At 40.7% G+C, this 18,500-nt stretch overlaps 1 protein-coding gene across 1 annotated transcript in view; it reads left to right on the top strand.

Moving 5' to 3' along the window:
- The window catches only part of LGR4 (leucine-rich repeat containing G protein-coupled receptor 4), a 150,688-nt gene that overhangs the window by 676 nt on the left and 131,512 nt on the right, over positions 1-18,500 (top strand). The window contains exon 3 of the mRNA XM_006883773.1: positions 3-90. Within this exon, the coding sequence (XP_006883835.1) occupies positions 3-90 (88 nt within the window). The remainder of the gene's footprint in view (positions 1-2; positions 91-18,500) is intronic.

The raw sequence follows: 18,500 nt of genomic DNA, 5'->3' as shown, positions 1-18,500 counted from the left end.
CTGCATCTGCGACGGCGACCGTCGGGTGGACTGCTCCGGCAAGGGACTGACCGGCGTGCCCGAGGGGCTCAGCGCCTTCACCCAAGTGCTGTGAGTGCGGGCGGCCGGCCGGGGGGAGGGGCAGAGGGGCGCCCGGGGGCGGGGCCGGTGGTCAGTCTCCCACGGAGGGGGGGTGGGGATTGGTCACCTGTGAGTGTGTGTATGCGTGTGTGTTTTTGGGGGGTAGGGGTGCTTTGTGCGGCAGACTTTCCAAACTTTTCCAATCCAGGGTCCAACCCCCCAGGTCGCTCCTTTTACCAGGCTTCAGCAACATTCGGCCCCCCCATTCCTCCCCCCCAACTCTGAAAGTGCTTCTGCGGCCGGGGGAGGAGGGAAGAATCTGGAAACGCTTGTCCCTGGCAACCTTTTCGCGCGACCTTGCCTTCTCGCGCGGCCCCTGCTCTGCTGGCCCAAGCTGGGCGACCGGAGGGGGTGAGGGGCCGCAGAGCGAGCACGCTTGACGGGGAAGCACCTGGAGCCTCCTGGGTTCCCGCACGTGGGGAGAGGAGAGGAAGCACCTGCCCGGCAGTCAGGGCCACTCCTTCCAGTTTGCAAGGAGAACGACCTGGCGCGGCCCTGTTCCACTCTGGGCTCCCCCACAAAAACAAGGGCGAAGGAGAGGAAATTGCAGGTTTCTTTTGGAAATACTTTTCTTAACCCCAAAAGGCCTTTTAAAAAAGACCTGCTAACCCCAGGTGGAGGATGTTTGCAGCAAAATAAGCGTTCCATAGTGTATCCCTCTGCCCAGTGGGCCAGGTAGGCAGCACTTCTCTGCTGCTGCTTAACCAGCACAGCTGTAGTCCTGAGTTGCCTGGCGTCAGGAGAGTCCCTTAGATGGCCCTGGCTTACAAAATCTGCCCCAAACAGGGGCCTGAGGACTTCAGACCTTGCCTGCGGAAAAGCAGAATCTCCAATAGGTAGTGGATGTGGTGTTGGCCAATGCCACCCGTGGAGAAAGAATTGGGTAATTGAGTGCAGTGTGGACGTCGTTGTTCTTGCATGTTGTGTTGTGTGGCCAGTTGGGTGATTAAATCAAGCACAGTGAAAGAGCTGTTTGAGGGAGGAAGGGATTCTGAGAGGCCCATGGGTAAAGGGAATTTCTTTTTACATTACAGCTACTGAAAGGGACCTCTTAGAAATAGAGAGTGTTTTAAGGAATAGTAGGCCCTATGATGAAATCCTTTTTTATGCAGACCAGAGCAGTGCTGTGTTTCCACGATGATGGTGGTGAGGTGTTTTACTTGTCCTCTGCAGATGGGTTTTACTGAGTATTTGGGGTCCTGCTGCCTTGGAAGCGCATTCTTCAGTCCTGTATCCCTTGTTTTGTCCCCTCCTCCTAGTCTGATGGATTCATTGCTAAACTGAAGTTCATGTCCATCAGTATGGTGAATGGAACTCTTCACTGATAAGCTCACCTTTGCAGTGTAGAGCAGCTTGTCTCCCAAGCTTCATTAAATAGGAATGTGGGAGCTGGAGTAAGACGTGAGGAAAGGAAGACCTGAATACAGAAGATGGGGCTGTTTTCCTCTACGTTCGGAGAATCTTTAAGGGAATGCATGCAGTAGGAGAGAGCTGCCTTTATCCAGCTTTTCCAACTATCTAAGCGTAATAGAGGGAGCTCTGGTAGCCTTGTAGTAAGGAGTTGCATTGTCAAGCCGTAGGCCCTTGGTTTGAATCCACACGGGAAAGATGAGTAAGTTCCTATTGCTTGATTGATTTATAGTCTCTGAAAACCCTCCAGAAGGTCAGCTATGATCTGCCTCAACAGCACATAACAACAATAAGTATAGTAGAAAAGTATGATTGTTATTTATTTATTTATTTTGTGTGTGTGTGTGTGTGTGTGTGTGTGTGTGTGTGTGTGTGTGGACACACCATCAAATTAGATCTGACTGCTACTGGAGGAGATTGACCCTCCTTTCCCAGCAAAGTAGCTGGTGGATTTGAACCGTGTCCCTCTGTAACTGCAGTACAGCTTCTTGCCCTGTGAGGGTCAACTTTGAGTTGGTGCCAACGAGTGACACATAACACAACAACTTGATTGTTAATAAGTTCACTCTGTAAGGAATCAGAGAGAATCTTCATTTTGTAATTTTTTTTTAGTAAACCACATAGAAACACCTCATGTTCCTAAAAGCCTGCTCTTCTCTATAAAGCGTTAGGCTTCTTCCCTGAAGGCTAACTGAAGGGAAATGAACTTCTAGATCCTTAACTTTTGAGCCTTAAAAAGTCTCATGACCTGGAAAGAGAAATAATCTGGCCCTAGTCTAGATTGTGTTGCTCAATGTAGCATCTCACAGCATTTTCTGAGCTGCAGTGGTGAGCAAAGGGGCCATACTGTCTAGATTTTATGGTCTATAGGTAGGTTGCTCATATATTATGCACCTTTGCATTCACCTTCAAAAGTGTCTCCTTGAGGGGGGCTCTGGTGGCCTAGTGGAAAGGAGCTGCAACTACAATCCCAGAGGTGCACGGTTCAAATCCACCAGATGCTCTGCCAGGGGAAGGAGGAACAATCTCCTCCTGTACCAGTCAGATCTGATTTGACGGTACACTCACACAAAAAAATAATAAAATTAAAAAACAAACAAACAAACAAACAAAAAAAAAACAAAACCAAAGTGTCTCCTTGGCCTATATGTTAGATGACCATCATATCAATAGGGATTCCAAGGGCAGTATATTTACGTTTTATGGGTGAGCCAGTAATTCTCAAAAAGACATGTGCAAGGGGTGGGTGCTGCATGTCTGCTCCCTCTTAGGACCCCTTGGAGTCAGTCACCTGGGGGCTCCTTTCAAGTACTTCCCACCTGCTCCCCACCCCCTGCTTTAGTGAGCCACAGTTTCTAAGCAAGGGACTAGATTTGGGTCCTCAGACTTATGTTCTCCACAGCAATTTCTCTGAAAATGTGTATCAGTATATTTATACATTGTGTGTGTGTGTGTGTGTGTGTGTGTGTGTGTGTGTGTGTGCGTGTGCGCACGCGCATTTCTGTGAATACACAAATATTTTTCTCTGTGTATGTGTTGTGTAAAACTTTCTGGTTTTATGACTGCCCTGGAAAGGGGTACATCCCACTTGGGAGACTCTGAGACTGACTGTTAGAGAGCAGGGATTTGATTTTCCTTCACTTTAAGTCCACAGAGCCTGGGTACATAGGAAACACAAATGTTGGATTGAAAGGGACTTAAGCCACACTGAAGAGCAGAATTGGGGTTTAGAATTCTGACATGATTCCCAGAAGCGATTGCCAAATTCAGTGTGCTTAGAATTCAGCCTTTTGTCCCATGACTCGAGAAGGCCTCAAAAAGAGTATACCTGCTTCTCCTTTAGGCTCGTTTAGACTTGTTCAATCCAACGGTGTCTTCTTTTTCCTGCTCAGAGTGGCTTCATGAAGGTCTGGGGCTAGAGTCAGTCAGATGTGATCCTTTCTATTGTTTCTCACTCTCTGATTGCCCTCCAGTGAGAACCGACTCACAGCTGACCCTTCATTGGGTTTCTGAGACTGTCTCTTAGGTGGAAGGAGATTGTCCATCATTTTTGTGGGATTCCTGTTTTTATACCATTTGCTGCACCTGTAGTAATTCTTTCTCTTGGCATTCCTTGGGTAGAGACATGATTGGTTCCTGATTCAGCCCTCTTGAGTTGAATTTATAGGTAAATTGAACAGGTGCATACGTTTGAGTTTGTGATTTTTTTTTTTTTAATTATTTAGCAGGTCGGTCTTTTTCATGCAGGAAAGGCTCAGAGCCCTTGTCCATGATTTAAAAACTGAACGTGCAGCAAGGGAGGGTGATAGGAAGAATTTGTTTTGAGTAGGCGTTGGTTCAGTCATTTCAAAGTGAGGGCAAATTTACCTACCATTAAAGAGCAAGTAAAAGTTGTCTGGTGTCTGTGGTTCCCCACAGGGAGTGCCTGTAGTTTAGGACAGCAGCTCTCAAGATTGCATCACAGTCACTGGTTTATCAGTTTACCTTGAGGTGTATTTAAAGGAAGTAATGCTGCTTAATGGTATTAATTATTGAAAGAAGGGGTTTTTTTTCTCCTTACAAATTCAAGGTGATTTTTACAATAGCAGTGTTATAAGGTCACGTTTAATCATCTATATGCCATTATTATTGATTGGGACATAGAGATGAAATGACAGGTGTTGGTGGAGAGGTATCAGGCAAGTGTGTCTTGTCTAGGTTTTGTCACTGTCCCAGTTTTGGGACCAGCATGTCGAGGACACAAACTTTCACACCGTAGAAGATATCTGGATAGTAGTTTCAGAAGGTAAAGGCTGTTTGAGTCTTCATGGAGACAGGGGTGGGTCTTAGGCACTACCACATTACTGAGTAATTGTGTGACATTGGGCAAGTCATTCCATGTTTTCTGGTGACAGCCTCCTTATCTGAGAACAAAACCCATGGACTCACTAGATTTAGTTCTAAGGTTCCCTCTGTGATTTTCTACTTTTTACACAATGTTAGCATGTCGTAGTGACAGTAATGTTAAGAAAGCACTTATAAAAAAATCCCAGGAGCACCTTTCTTGTTGAAGTTGCACTTGCCCATTTATTACTGCTCTCTTGGAGGAATTCTTTGTGTTTAGAAGTGTGTGTGAGGAACTTTGCCATGGAGACTTGTTGCAGAATGCATGACTAGCTGAGAAGCTTTGCTAGGGTAGAATAACCCTGCTTGTTTCCTGTGGGTATGGCTTAACACTTGGAAAATAAAATCAGTCTGTTTCAGTAATTTGGATACTGTGCAGAAAGTTACTCAACGACCTCACTTCCATGTAATTAGTCATCGTCTCTCAGACCTTCACAGTCCGAGTGTCCTGTACGTGACCAGGTTACTGAGCTTTTTAATCCTGACTTGATGGTTACCAAGGGGACTTTTGAAGTACTTTTTAAGAAAAGTTGCTTTTTCTTCTCTTTCTCAACTCAACACAGATTATATATATATATATATGTATGTATATGTGTATATATATATTTATTAGTTTATTTACAAAATTTGAATACATTGTTTTTCACACCAGATCCTTCCCATTTCCCTCCCCACCCTCCCCATCAAATTGTGTGACCCTGCGATTAATCCTCCCTGCCACACATCCTCACCCTTCTGCTTCCACCCTCCCCCTCCTTGGATCTTCATTCTACAATAATGGTTTTATACAGTATTTGTCCTTATGGGACTGAGTTAGTTCACTCAGCATAATGCTTTCAAGTCCCTCCCTAGTTGGGTAATAATTTACAAAATCATTACTCCTGTATGCTGCATAGTATTCCATTGCATGAATATACCATAATTTCTCAATTCATTCCATCGTGGTTGGTCTTTTGGGCTGTTTGCATGTTCTTGCGATGGTGAATAACGCTGCTGTGAACATTGGTGTACAAGTCTTTGTTCCTTAGTTCTCATTTTCTCAGGGTGTATTCCAAACAGTAAAATAGCTGGGTCATATAAAATTTCCATGTTCAACTTTTTGAGGAAGTGCCAAACTGCCTTCTAGAGTTGTACCATTTTATAAGCCCACCAACAATATATGAGAGTTCCTGTCTCACATACAACAAATACTGGCGAGGCTGTGGAGAAACTGGAACCCTTATTTTCATTGTAGGTGAGAGTATAAAGTGGTGCAACCACTATGGAAGGCATTACGGCGCTTTCTCAAAAAGTTGCAAATAGAAATACCATTTGACCCAGCAGTTCCACTACTGGAAATATCCTCCAAAGAAACCATAACCGCCACCCAAGCAGATATATACACACTCATGTTTATTGAGGCTTTTGCTCATAATAGCAAAGACTTGGGAACAACTTAAGTGCCCATCAACAAACGAATGGATAGAGAAGCTGTGGTATATTCACACAAGGAACTCATGAATATTATACGAAATAGGTGACCCTGGTGGACATTATGCTGAGTGAACTATCTCAGTCACAAAAAGACAAATACTGCATAATCCCATTGTTGTAAAACAGAATTGACATTGGGGTTGGGGGAGACTGAGAAAGATGGGATAAATTATGTATACTGCATTGAAACAGATGAGGGAGAGAACTGTTTAAAAGGGACATATGATTAGGTATTGTCATGATAGGAGTCCAGAAGGAAGACTGCATAGTGGAGTGGACTTGGGGGAAGGGATTGTATAACAATGAAAGAATTTTTCTTGGTGAGCTCTTTTGGCCTAGTGGCAAGGAGCTGCACTGCAATCCCAGAGGTGCACGGTTCAAATCCACCAGATGCTCTGCTGAAGAAGGAGGAACAATTTCCTCCTGTACCAGTCAGATCTGATTTGACAGTATACACACACACAAATAAGAAAATAAAATAATAATACAAAAAAGATATTTACTGCTAAAAAAAAAGAAAAAATTTTCTTTTCAAAGAGAAGAGTGAACTGATGGGGGGGAGTTGGGCAGCGAGAAAAGTGCAACAATGAATGAATAGAAATCCAAAGTAAACGTTGATGAAAATTATAATAATTTTTAAAAAAGAGTTCATATCTCACCACATCCTCTCCATTACATATTATTTGCAGTTCTGTTAAACTTTGCCACTGCTACTGGAGTGAGATGGTATATCTCATTGTGGTTTTGATTTGCATCTCTCTTTATTGCCAGTGATTTTGAGCATTTCTTCCTATGTCTTCATAGATTGTAAGGTGTAGTTTTTTTTCCCCTCTACATTTAACACATTTCTTCTAATAGTACTATGTGGAAAATATATTCCTATGTTTTCTCCAGTGATAACCGTATTCTCTGTCAGGTCATTAAATCAGTGGCTAAATGTTTATTCCTTTCTTGATGGTTTAAGTTTTGATCTCTTGGCTGCTTAATTGTAGTCTGTATATGTCGATGTTTGCTTAGATCTGTTAGTGAGTGTTAGAGATGTGTTGGTTTTATCTGCAGGTGAACGTTATTCTAAATCAAGTCCCAAAGTGAAGATCTTTTCTTTTCCAAACTACTGAGTTCCCTTTAAATACAACATAGTGCTGAGAATATGAAAAGCTGGGTCCCAGGTCTGTCAATAAATCACAAGAATGACCTTGAGTGAGTCATGTACCTTAGTTTCCTCATCTGATAAACAAGGAAGTAAGCAAGTCTTACTACCAAGGGATTTCTCTTTTAAATTAGATTTTTAAAAAAAAAAATTTTTGTAGGGAGCTCTGGTGGCCTAGTGGCAAGAAGCTGCACTGCAATCCCAGAGATGCACAATTCAAATCCTCCAGATGCTCTGCTGGAGAAGGAGAGACAATCTTCTCCTGTACCAGTCAGATCCGATTTGACGATACACATACACAAAATTATAAAAATAAAAATTAAAAAAAATTGTGTATTTCTTGGACCTTTTTGGAGCACAGGTGGCCTAGTGGGTAGGGAGTTGTACTGTTAACCCAAAGGTGGGCAGTTTGAATCCACCAACTGCCTGGAGGGAGAAAGGTGCACAGTCTCCTCCTAGGCAGTTTACAGCCTGTCAGAACCCTCTAGAGAGTCAGCTTTGTGTTGGTTCAGACTTGATGGCAATGAGTGAGTGAAATTATGGAACTTCTTTTTTTTTTTTTTAATTATGGAACTTCTAGCTGCTGGATATTTTCAGTTCTTGCACTGCTGGAATATTTCTGACGAATGGACGCTTATGTTGAATGTAAGGCTTGAACCAGGCCTTTTCTTATTCTAGGTTCACTCTTGTTCAGTGTCATCGAGTCAGCTCTGACTCACTGTTGTTAGCCTCTGTTAAGTCGAGTAGGACTTGTAGAGACTCCTTGGACAACAGATTTGAACCCTCAGACACACTTGAACCCCTTGCCACAGTCGCTATATCCCTGAACCCTTTGCCACAGTTGCTATATCCCGTCATCTTGTTAAAGGTCTTCTCTCTTTCACAGACTGTCTACTTTTTTAAGCATAATGTCTATTTTCAAGGAATAGTCTCACCTAAATATTAATTTATTCATTTTCTCCCCCCTCTATACACACACAGAGAGACACACACACATACACATATAAAAGAAAGCATGCCTTATGCTCTAATAGTTTGTGATTCTCAGTCAAAATAAATGTTTATGCCTGGTATGCTGTCACAAGGATTTAATGTCCAGGCACATGGCTTTTAACATTAGAATTGTAAGGTAGCGTTTGAAAACTTAATCTCTTAGGAAAGATCAAAGTTGTGTGCTAATAAGTGGATCCAGGCAAGTTTAGGCATTCTCTTGGCCTTTGTCTCTGTCAGTCTCTCTCTCTCAGATTCTTATTTTAGTCATCTTGATAGTAGTGGAAAGTAGTGATAGTTTAGTACTGAGTCCTTTTGTTGTGCATATATTTTTATTCTGTCTCATTTTTTCTTATCAAGAAATAATGGCTATTAGACTACACAACGGCTAATATTTCTTTCTGCTTTAATTTATGTGAATCTGTAGACCACTAAGCAAGTAAAATTGTAGAGAAGCCTTTTAGTGATTTTTTTTTTTAATGTATAAGGCTGTCTCCCACTTTGATCTTTCCTATAAAAAATTAAAGACATCCATAAATGCTCGATATTTGTTGGCAGAAAACCCATGAAAAACAAACCTGTTACTGTGGGTTCGATCCCTAACTCAGAGTACACTTGTTGCAGCGAGTAGGACTGCTCTGTGCCCTCTCTGAGACTCTAGTCTTTACCAAAGCAGTCAGTCATCTTTGTCACACGTGATGGATTAAAACTGCTCTTTGGTTAACAGGTGAGCATTTTATCCATTGCATGACCATGGCTCTTCATTGGCCTTAAGTGGGTTAAAAAGTTAAACCTTGCCAAGTATACCTTTTCCTGAAAAATTTAACCAAGGTAGCTTAGAGTATTCCTGACACAATAGCTTTGCTCTTTTACTTTTTCAGGCTTATGGTTCAAATCCACCAGTTGCTTCTCTTGAAGAAAGACTCTGGGCTTTACAGCCTGCTGGAGGGTTAGCTCTGTGTCAGTTCTGACTCGACAGCAATGAGTTTTTGAGTTCACAGGGTTTTATATTTAGGAGTATCAGTCAGTTTACTTGTAAACTATTGCTTGGAACTATCAAGTTTATCATGATGCTAGAACTTGTTTCTCTATATGAGAAAGAATATGGAAGGAAACTTTCTTGGTGGTATTTTTTCCCCTTCCAGCTTTGTACAGTGAAGTGTAACTTAAAATATTTGATTAAAGGTGCAGATGAAGTGCTGTAGATTTTAAATCCTGTCAGTGTAGAAAAGAAAAAAAAAATTATAGTATTTAACATTTAGTTCTTAACACAATGACCAGTTTGTCTGGCCTTGCTGGACATTTCTTTTGTGTCTTTAAATACCTGATGGTCAAACTGTATACCAGGTGCCAGCTCTATTGTCTAAAGTTGGGTGGGTTCAAAATTATGTTTAGAAATCAATCTTACTGTGAAACAGTCTAGTTTTATAGCTCATGTAAATTTAGTAGCTTCTCAACTTGCTAAAGACTGGAGCAAGTTTGTACTCAAATACCCATTTCAAATAACAAGATATAATTAGGTAGTTATATACATTCTGGATTCAATCATACGTAGACAGTATTTATTATTAAACTTGGTGTATGCTTACGACTGTGTTTTAAACACAGTTCTTAGGGTCCTGTGTCGTGTATAGGCAGTCAGATCTGAATGTTTGGGTTAGTTGTTTTCCGTTTCTAATACATGTTTCCACATTACATATTCTTAATTGCCAGGCAGTACACTAGCCAGGTCCTCCTGACCTCAGAAAGCCTGCAGCTAGATTTGGCATTCTGTACCTCTTATTTCAGAATGCAAGTGCCAGAGGTTTAGGAATGGCCTTTTCAGGGCCAAGAAACGAGCATTACTTAACAAACGTATTTTTGTCATTTTCTTAGCTTTCTGTATGGAAAGGTTTAATGAGTAAAGCCATTTCCATGTGGCAACATGTTGGTCCAGAAGAAAATAAGAATACCATTGTAAGGATATATAAAACCTAGATATTTTAGTGAAGTAATTGGGCCAAGACTGGATATACATTGAGATTCCAAACTGATCTACCGTCTGTTCTAGTGAGAAGGTGAGTGCAGAGAATGGGATTTAATAGAAGAAATCTGGTGACTTTAAATCCTTTGTTTTTATAATATTCTTAATCAAGATAAGTGAAAGGGGATATAAACCACTGTAGCTAGGTTTTTTGTTTCTGTTTTTATACTAAGAAAGTAAATGTAAACAAATATTGCAAACAAGAAATATATAGAATTTACATAAATATATGTAAGATTATATACATATGTGATTTAGAAAATAAAGTTGATCATTGAAAGAATGTGAATTTTAATGCAACTCTGACCCCCCCCCCCCCATTTGGAGTATTTGAACTAGATTTTAGAACTGAATGTCTGGAAACACCACAAATTACTTTCCCTTGTGTTGCTGAAGTTCTATTTGGGGAAATTTTTGTTGTTGTGAAGGGTGACACACATTTGGCAGGAAGACAGCTCCCTTACCTCGGAGCAGTTCTAGGCATAGCTAAGGAATGCTCCCAGGATTACTGCAGGCCTCGTTTCCCCTCTACTCCCCGCAGGCTTTGAGGCTCCCGCGTGTGTAAACCACAGGATAATTTAGTACAACGCCAAAGTCTCCCAGGGAGCCTGATTAGAACTACTTTCACATGAAGGTAGATGGATCTTTCTTGTTCTCCCTCTCTTCATGTTTCTTATTTAGAAGGTGCGGCCTGGAAGGCGTGCTCCAAAACTGGCAGACTTAGAAACTGTGGGGACTGAGCTATGATGTTGATTAATTTCTGGGGTTTTCCCATTTTCCTAGGGAGCTGGCTTGTTCTGGAGGCCCTTAGAGAAACTATGGATAATACACAGTGCCTTTCTGAGGGGCTTGGCACACCACATATTCCTGAGAAAAGACGCAGGATTGCTACTATGCTCTCCGTTACCACCCTTCCTGTGCATGCAAACCATCCTTAAAAAGTGACTCTCTGGGAGAATTCTCCAGAGAATGAGAAAGCCCTGTCTCCTTGAATAATTTATATTTTAGGAACTCAGTCCCAAATAGCAACTCCTTCCTTTTCCTGTAGTAGAGGAGAGAAAGCAACGTCGACTGTAGACTTTCTGATTTATTAATGTACTTGAAGACTTGTCTGTGTGCTTTCCAGGCTTTGTTTTATGGGCTCACTTTATCTACACATTCTTCAAACTTCATCATTGTTGTTGGCTGGATCTTTAAACTGTATCTCAATGAATTTGAAACACAAAATTCTCATAATTTGATCTGAGTTCAAAAGAAGGAAACATTAAGTGCATTTACTACATCTCAAATATTTGAGTTTTTCTTTTATTATACTTTATGAGTTTGCTTTCCAGTATTTAGGGATTTATCATAATTCTAGTTTTCATCTTTTCTCTGCCACTTTTACTAGTTCCTTTCATTTGATTAGTGCTTCCCTCCATGCCCCTTAGGAATGTTTTGCCATCTATATCTGAAACAAAGTAAAAAATTTCTCTTTGGCCTTCTGTTCCCCTCTCCAAGGTCATTTTTAGTTTGTGGTGATGCAATTCAGTGTTTGATGTCTCTGCCGACTACCCAATCTTCTTTCTTTTACAAGTATACTTTGATGAACAGACTTTTACAGGTGATTTTTAAGTGTGACATAGGGAATGAAGACCCCTGAGTTGGAACTGACACATAGCTGATCCTCCATTGGGTTTCTGAAGCTGTGACTCTCATGGGGAGAGATGGCCCATCTTCTGGGGAGCTGCTGATAAGAGTTGAACCATCATAGAGGCTTTGTCTCTGCGTTAGTAGTGCGGCTTCCTTCAGATTAGACCACCCGAGCTCCCTTCAAGAAATTTAAAAAAATGCAGTATCATGACTCTATTGTTAGTGGTTTTTTAAGGATCTGGGCAGAAGATCCTAAATCTATGAGCTTGGGAAAGTCATTTAATTAACTACTTAAAAAGAGACTGTTAGTTGTCATCCGGTAGACTACAACTCTGAGCGACTCTGAACAACTGATCTGAACGTTGCCCTGTCCTGTGCCATCCTCACCGTCTTGATATGTGGGAGCCCATTATTAACAGTTACTGTGTCAGTCCGTCTTGTTGAGGGCTTGGCTTAATCTTTGAGGGCCACAGGTGGGCAGTAGACTCAGTTCCCCGAAGAACTCTCTTTTGCATGACCCCTTTGGATACTGTGAGGACAGCAGCTTCGAGGAGTAAATAAAGTTTTCTTACCTGTATGATTGCTTGGTGATCAGCAGCCCATTTGGGGTTTTTGGTACAGGTGGCAGTACTTGCCTTCTGGGTAGATCTAGTTCACCCAGGTTAAGCACTTGGTTGCTACCCAAAGATTAATGGTTCAAACTCACAAGCTACTTTGCAGCCGATAAGACTTGGGTAACCCTAAGGGTTAGTTCGCCTCTCTCCAGTAGGGCCACTAGGAGTTGATAGTCACCCCGTGACACACAACATCATCACTTTTAAGCTAACCAGAAGGGCTGGTGGTAGATCATTTTAGTTTCTATGGTGTAGACAACTCAAGGGAGAACTGTCTTGCCTTGGTCTCTGTGACTTGATAGTGCTTTCCTGAGAGGCTGGTCCCGCCAAGAAGTATAATCCTGGTGGGGGATGCAGTGTTTCTTCTAAGTGCAAGCAAGCCTGTGACTTTGTTCTTTATAATTCTGTCTTTTAAGATTGGTGGTATGATCTTGAAGTCCTAAAATTCAACTACCAGACCTTGAAACATCAAAGATTTTCATTTAAATGGTTAACTCTTGGGAAACACTCTTTCTAATCCGTGGCTGTATTAAATTGGGTAAGATTCACTCAGAATTGACCACTTACTCTTATTTGTATTTCTTCATACAACTTTGTTTCGAGAACTAATCACTTATATGGTGTTTACCATCGAGTTGGAACTGACTGATAACTGACCCTCCCAGCTGGTGTTCTGAGGTAGTAAATTGTAGGGGAGGAAATAGCCTATAATTCCTGTGGAGCAGCTGGTGCGTTCAAACCATGAGCCTTTGGGTTCGCAGTAAAACTCCTTACCAGTAAGCCATCAGATTATAAGATGGCATTTTCTTCTAAGTACTCTAAAAATTTATTTTACTCATTAATTGATATACTATGGTCTTTTAATATTTGGAGTGAATGCTTGTAGATTAAAAAAAGCTTATTTTAAAAATTTATAAGTTAAATCTTTTCTTTAAAATCATGTTTCTAAAAATTAACTGGCATTCTTGTTAGGTACAATTAAGTCTTAGAAACTTTGAAAAATGTTCCTGGTTATTGATTCAGATTTGATCAGAAACTGAATTATAAAGCCAGAACAGCAGCTTAATGTATGTAACAGTGCTCATAACTTACGTAGATTGACTAAATATTTCAAATGCAGTTGTATATTCTCCACCCTGGGTATCTTTCTTTAAAGGAAAAAAAAGAGGTGTTTGAAATTTTTTTCCCATTACCATCTTGACATCTGCCCAGTTACACATGAATAGCTCGACTCAGTCCCTCAGCGGGGAGACTGTCATGGCCTCGCTTTCAATAGCCATGTCACTGACAAAGAAAACATATGGAATATCTCATTCCTGTCTTTCGCAAACAGGGTCTGAGGCTGTGAGGGCATGCAGCAGAAGGCTTCAGGATAGGTTGGCAACCTTGGAAGCTAACCGCAGGCGCTGCTGTTAGTAATCAGACTGCATTTCCCAAACCCCTGTTGCATTCTATGAAAAGGAAATTTCATATTTTGGATCCATCAGTTGCCAGGATCCATTTAAATTAAGACTGTGTGGCCTGCTTTCATGATGGGATTCCATATTTAGCCATGTATTTCACCAAAGGGGGTGTGTGTGTGTGTGTGTGTGTGTCTCTGTGTATACAGGACATGGGTCCTTCCCTCTTCAGTGGAATCGGTGAAGTGTGTTTGATGAATACAGAAGATGGGAGCACAGATGCTTCATTTCAGTGGAACACGCTTGGGGACCAGCATGGCTTCATAGTTATCTTTGTGTGTTAGTCTGTACACAGGAAGAGAGATTTTTGACCTGCCTTATGCTGGCTTAGCACTACCATGTTGATCTTAGAAATTTTCTATTGCGTCGTACCCAATTTCTACTTGCAGACTGTACATCACTTCAAACACTGTAACAGTTTTGCCCTGTGGCATCTGAATCTGTAATGTGGAGACTAGTCAGCAGCTGTGGCAGAGAGAACCTGAAGTGTGTGGAGAAAGAGGGATACATTAATTGCTGTATTTGTCAGATTGTCTTCTGTTAAAAGAATTTGCTCTTGGCAGCACCTTGGCTGAGGTGGCATTCCAAAAGGAGGAAAAAACTAACCCAAGCAAAAAACAAAACAAAAACAAAACAACAAAAAAACCTACGAGATTCGTGCTTTTGGTGGAGAAAGTAATGATATATTGAGGTCCTTTCCAACCCTCACGTTAGCCCAGCCTGATTTTCTGCTCTCATTGTTTTGGAGACATGTGGGCTGGTTTTAACATGGGCTGATGATTTATCTAAGAGGAAATGAGATCCTGTCAATTTTTTTAAAAAATTTTTAAATTTTATTATTTTTTGGGTGTGTACCATCAAATCAGATCTGACTGGTACAGGAGGAGATTGCCCTTCCTTCTCCAGCAGAGCATCTGGTGGATTTGTACTGCTTGCCTCTGGGATGCAGTGCAGCTTTTTTCCACTAGGCCACCAGAGCTCCGATCCTGTCAATTATTTTATCACAGATAGAAGTAAATATTTAAACGAACCTCTCCTAGAAGGTTCTTGCTATTGTGACTGAGCATAAATTGTATATAGGGATCTATGCATTTCACATCTTCAGAATGATCTCTGTGGCAGTTCTTGATTATAATACATGTCATTGAGTGCTGTTGATCTGGGACCAGCTCATGACTGACTTTCTCAAAGTGGATTTTCAGAGGGTGTAGATGGCGTGGAAGGAGATTACGCACCATTCTTCCATAGAGCAACTGGTGTAATTGAGCCGCATGCCTTTGGGTTGGCAGCACAACACCTTGCTACTAGACCACCAGAGTTCCCTGAAATATATAATAGACTTTGAAGATGTTGACTTTTGGGATGTTCAATTTAAAAAGGTTTTTGTTTTATGCCTCTTTACAAATATATCTGTTGGAGGTTCCCTACTTTTTGTTCTTAGATGTCATTGAGTTGTTGCAACTCTTAGCAGCCCAGTGTGTCTGGTCCTGTGCCATCCTCACAGGTGTTGCTATGCTTGAGCCCACTGTGGTGGGCACTGTAGTCTGGCTTCATTTTTGCTAACCCTCTCCTTTACCAAATATGCTGACCTCCTCCGAAGTCTGATCCCTCCTGATAATACGGTCGAAGTTCCTGAGGTGAGGTCGCCCTGTCCTTACTTCCTGGGCTTGCTCTGGCTGTACTTCCAAGGCGGGTTTATTTATTCTTCTGGAAGTCCATGGTATCTTCATCTTCTTTCTTCACCTCTGCTATCAATCAAAGGCAGTTCTTTTTCTTCCCTCTTCCCTATTCATTGTTCAGCTTTTTCGTGTGTAATGAGAGGATTAAAAAAACTATAACGTCGTGCTTCCTTCGGCAGCACATATACTAAAATTGGAACGATACAGAAAAGATTAAGCATGGCCCTTGTGCAAGGATGACACACAAATTCGTGCAGCATTCCATATTTTTATGATTTGAACTGCAATAAAAATTTTAAAAACAAAAAACCAAACAAAAATATTATAGCTTCAGGTGTGTCCACCTTAGTTCTCAAGGTGACATCTATACTTTTTCATACTTTTGAAGATGTGTTTTCAAGATTTGTCCAGTGCAGTATGCCATTTGGTTTCCTTTTTTCTCCTAAATTACATTTACTTCAGAATATGTCCTGTGGTTTTTGCTCAGAATCGTCACAGTAAGACATTCGCCAATTCAGTCAATTCTACATGTGCAGTTAAATCCTTTAGGTTATGCAACTATGATGGTCCTTTTTTTTCTGAATCATTCCTTCTTCCTTAACATAAACTCATTGCCCCTAGGATTACTATCTTTTGAGTTCTTATTGTCCATTGATCTTGTAAAGATAGTTCTTAAAAGAGAATAATGCTTCAGGTAAGCTTTTTTTTTTTTTTTTAAACTAACCTAACCTATTCATTTTTAAGGTGACTTCAGGGGATGTTTTTGGTTTCAGGTTAGAGATTCTCTCAGGGCATTCGTTTCAGGAATTTATCCATCTTCCAAAGCCTGCAAAAATAGAGAATCTGAAAAATTGGAATCTGTTTTGCATTTCCCCCTTTTGATCAAGAGTCTGTGGAATCTTTGCTGGTTAGTAACAGTAGTGAGTACCATCTAGTTCTGTTGGTCTTTTGCGTTGTTCATGGAGGCATCTAGATACACATTCCACATCCTGTTTCCATTCCTGACTATCCTGGCTCTGTTGAGCCAGATGCGTAGAACCCATTGCTGTGTTCTAAACGGCTTCCTGCGACAATGAGTTTTACAGAAGCACTGATTATCAGGCCTTTTAACTGGGATGTCTCACAGTGCCTTGAGGTGTTTGTGCATAAACTCCTCATACTCCTGATAACCAATATAAATGCTGATCTTTTAAATGTTCTCTTGTTATTATTGGCTTGTTTCACAGAGCATATTATCTTCAAGCTTCATCCATACTGTAGCAGGTATCAAGATTTATTTTTTCTGTTGACGCAAGAATTTATTATGTATGTACTTTTATTTTGTATATACTTCAGTTTGTTTATTCCTCTGTTGATGGACATTGAGGCACTTTCTACAATTTGGTCATTGTGAGTGGTGCTGCAATGGGCATTTGTGTACAAGTCTGTTTTGACCATCTGCTTTCAAGTTTTACCCAGGAGTGAAATTGCTTCTGGTTTTACGTTTTTTTTTTTAGGACCCACCTCACTCCCATCAGCAAAAGATAAGGGTTCCCGTTTATCTACATCCTCCCCAATATTTGTTCTTTTTTAAATGTTTACTTGTTTTTTGCCTTAGCCATCCTGTTGGGAGGAGCTTCTTTTCATGTGCTTGGTGGCCTTTAGTGAAATGTCTTCTACACAAGTCCTCTGTTCACTTTGATTAGGTTGTCTCTTTGTTGTTAAGTGTCAAAGTTTTATATACATTTTGGTCATCAAATTCTTGTTAGATAATGGGGTTTCTGAAGATAGCCTCCCAGTTGGTAGTTGTCTCTCCAGCTTCCTGGGAAAGTCTATTCCAGACTCTGTGTCTCCTGTTGGACCAGTGCCAGACTGTTTGCATTCCTGTAGCTGTATAATATGTTTTAAAATCAGAAAGTGATTTTACTTTAGTCTTCTTAAAAACTTTACATTTTCATCCCTTTTATTTTGTCTTTGGCTATTTGAGTTTTCAATGATGAATCGTCAAGTAGAAGCACAGTCTGGCAGGTGCCCTGCTTGTTCTTGCAAGAATTTTATGATTTTAGTTTGAGCTTTAGCTCCTTAATGTATTTTTAATTTATTTTCTTAATGTACGATGTGAGGCAAAAAGTCTTTCATTTTTCTGCATGTGGAAATCTAATTTTTCCAGCATCATTTCTTGAAAAGGGAGCTCTGGCGAGACTTTCACTGGTTACCCAAAACTGGCACCTTTCATGGTTTCATTTCAGCACCAGCTCCATGAGAGAAAGATGGGCAATCTCCTCTCCTGCAATTTACAACCTTAGAAACCTGCCAGAGGGTCAGCTATGAGTTGAGTTTGACTCAGTGGCAAAGAATTGAGTTAGAGTTGATTTATTGAGGAGTCTGTCCACACAGAATACTGGAACAGTCCCCTTGTCAGAACCGAGTTTACTGTTATATTATCTACTGTCAAGTCAGAAACAACCCATAACTGACTCTCCAGTAGGTTTTTCACAGGCAGAATACTGCATGCGAGGAGATTGCCCATCTTTCTCCCATGGAAAAGCTGGTGGATTTGAAACTCATGCCTTCAGTTTGACAGAGCATCTCCTTACCTAGGTACTGGAGCTGGCTGGCCATTATCTCTTTATGGACCAATACCAGGCTGTTTGGATGACTGTAGTGGTTTAGTATATTTTACAGGAAGTGTGAGTCATCCTACTTTACTCTTCTTTTTCAGCATTGCTTTGAATATTTGGTACTTCTTACCATTCTGGATAAAGTTAAGGATTGGTTTTTCTGTTTCTATAAAGAAGTCTGCTGGAATTCACTCAGAATTGGGTTCTATCTATAATTACTTTGAATCAGTTGACATTCTAATGTGAAGTTTTCCAATTCATGAGTGTGAAACATTTTTCTTTTCATTTAAGTCATCTCTAATCTTTTTCAGCAATGTTTTATATTTTCCTTGTTATTATTCCTAGGTATTTTATTCTCTTAGATACTGTTGTAAATGGAATTGTTTCCCTAATTTCTCTTTCGGATTTTGCATTGCTGTTTTACCAAAAAACCAATTTTGTTGACCTTATACCATGAAATTTTACT

Source organism: Elephantulus edwardii, unplaced genomic scaffold (genome assembly GCF_000299155.1).
Source record: "Elephantulus edwardii isolate Elephantulus edwardi_28Jun2011 unplaced genomic scaffold, EleEdw1.0 scaffold00029, whole genome shotgun sequence".
Lineage (NCBI taxonomy): Eukaryota > Metazoa > Chordata > Mammalia > Macroscelidea > Macroscelididae > Elephantulus > Elephantulus edwardii.
The sequence above is the reverse complement of the archived record's forward strand: the minus strand, read 5'-3'. Positions and strand labels throughout refer to the sequence as shown.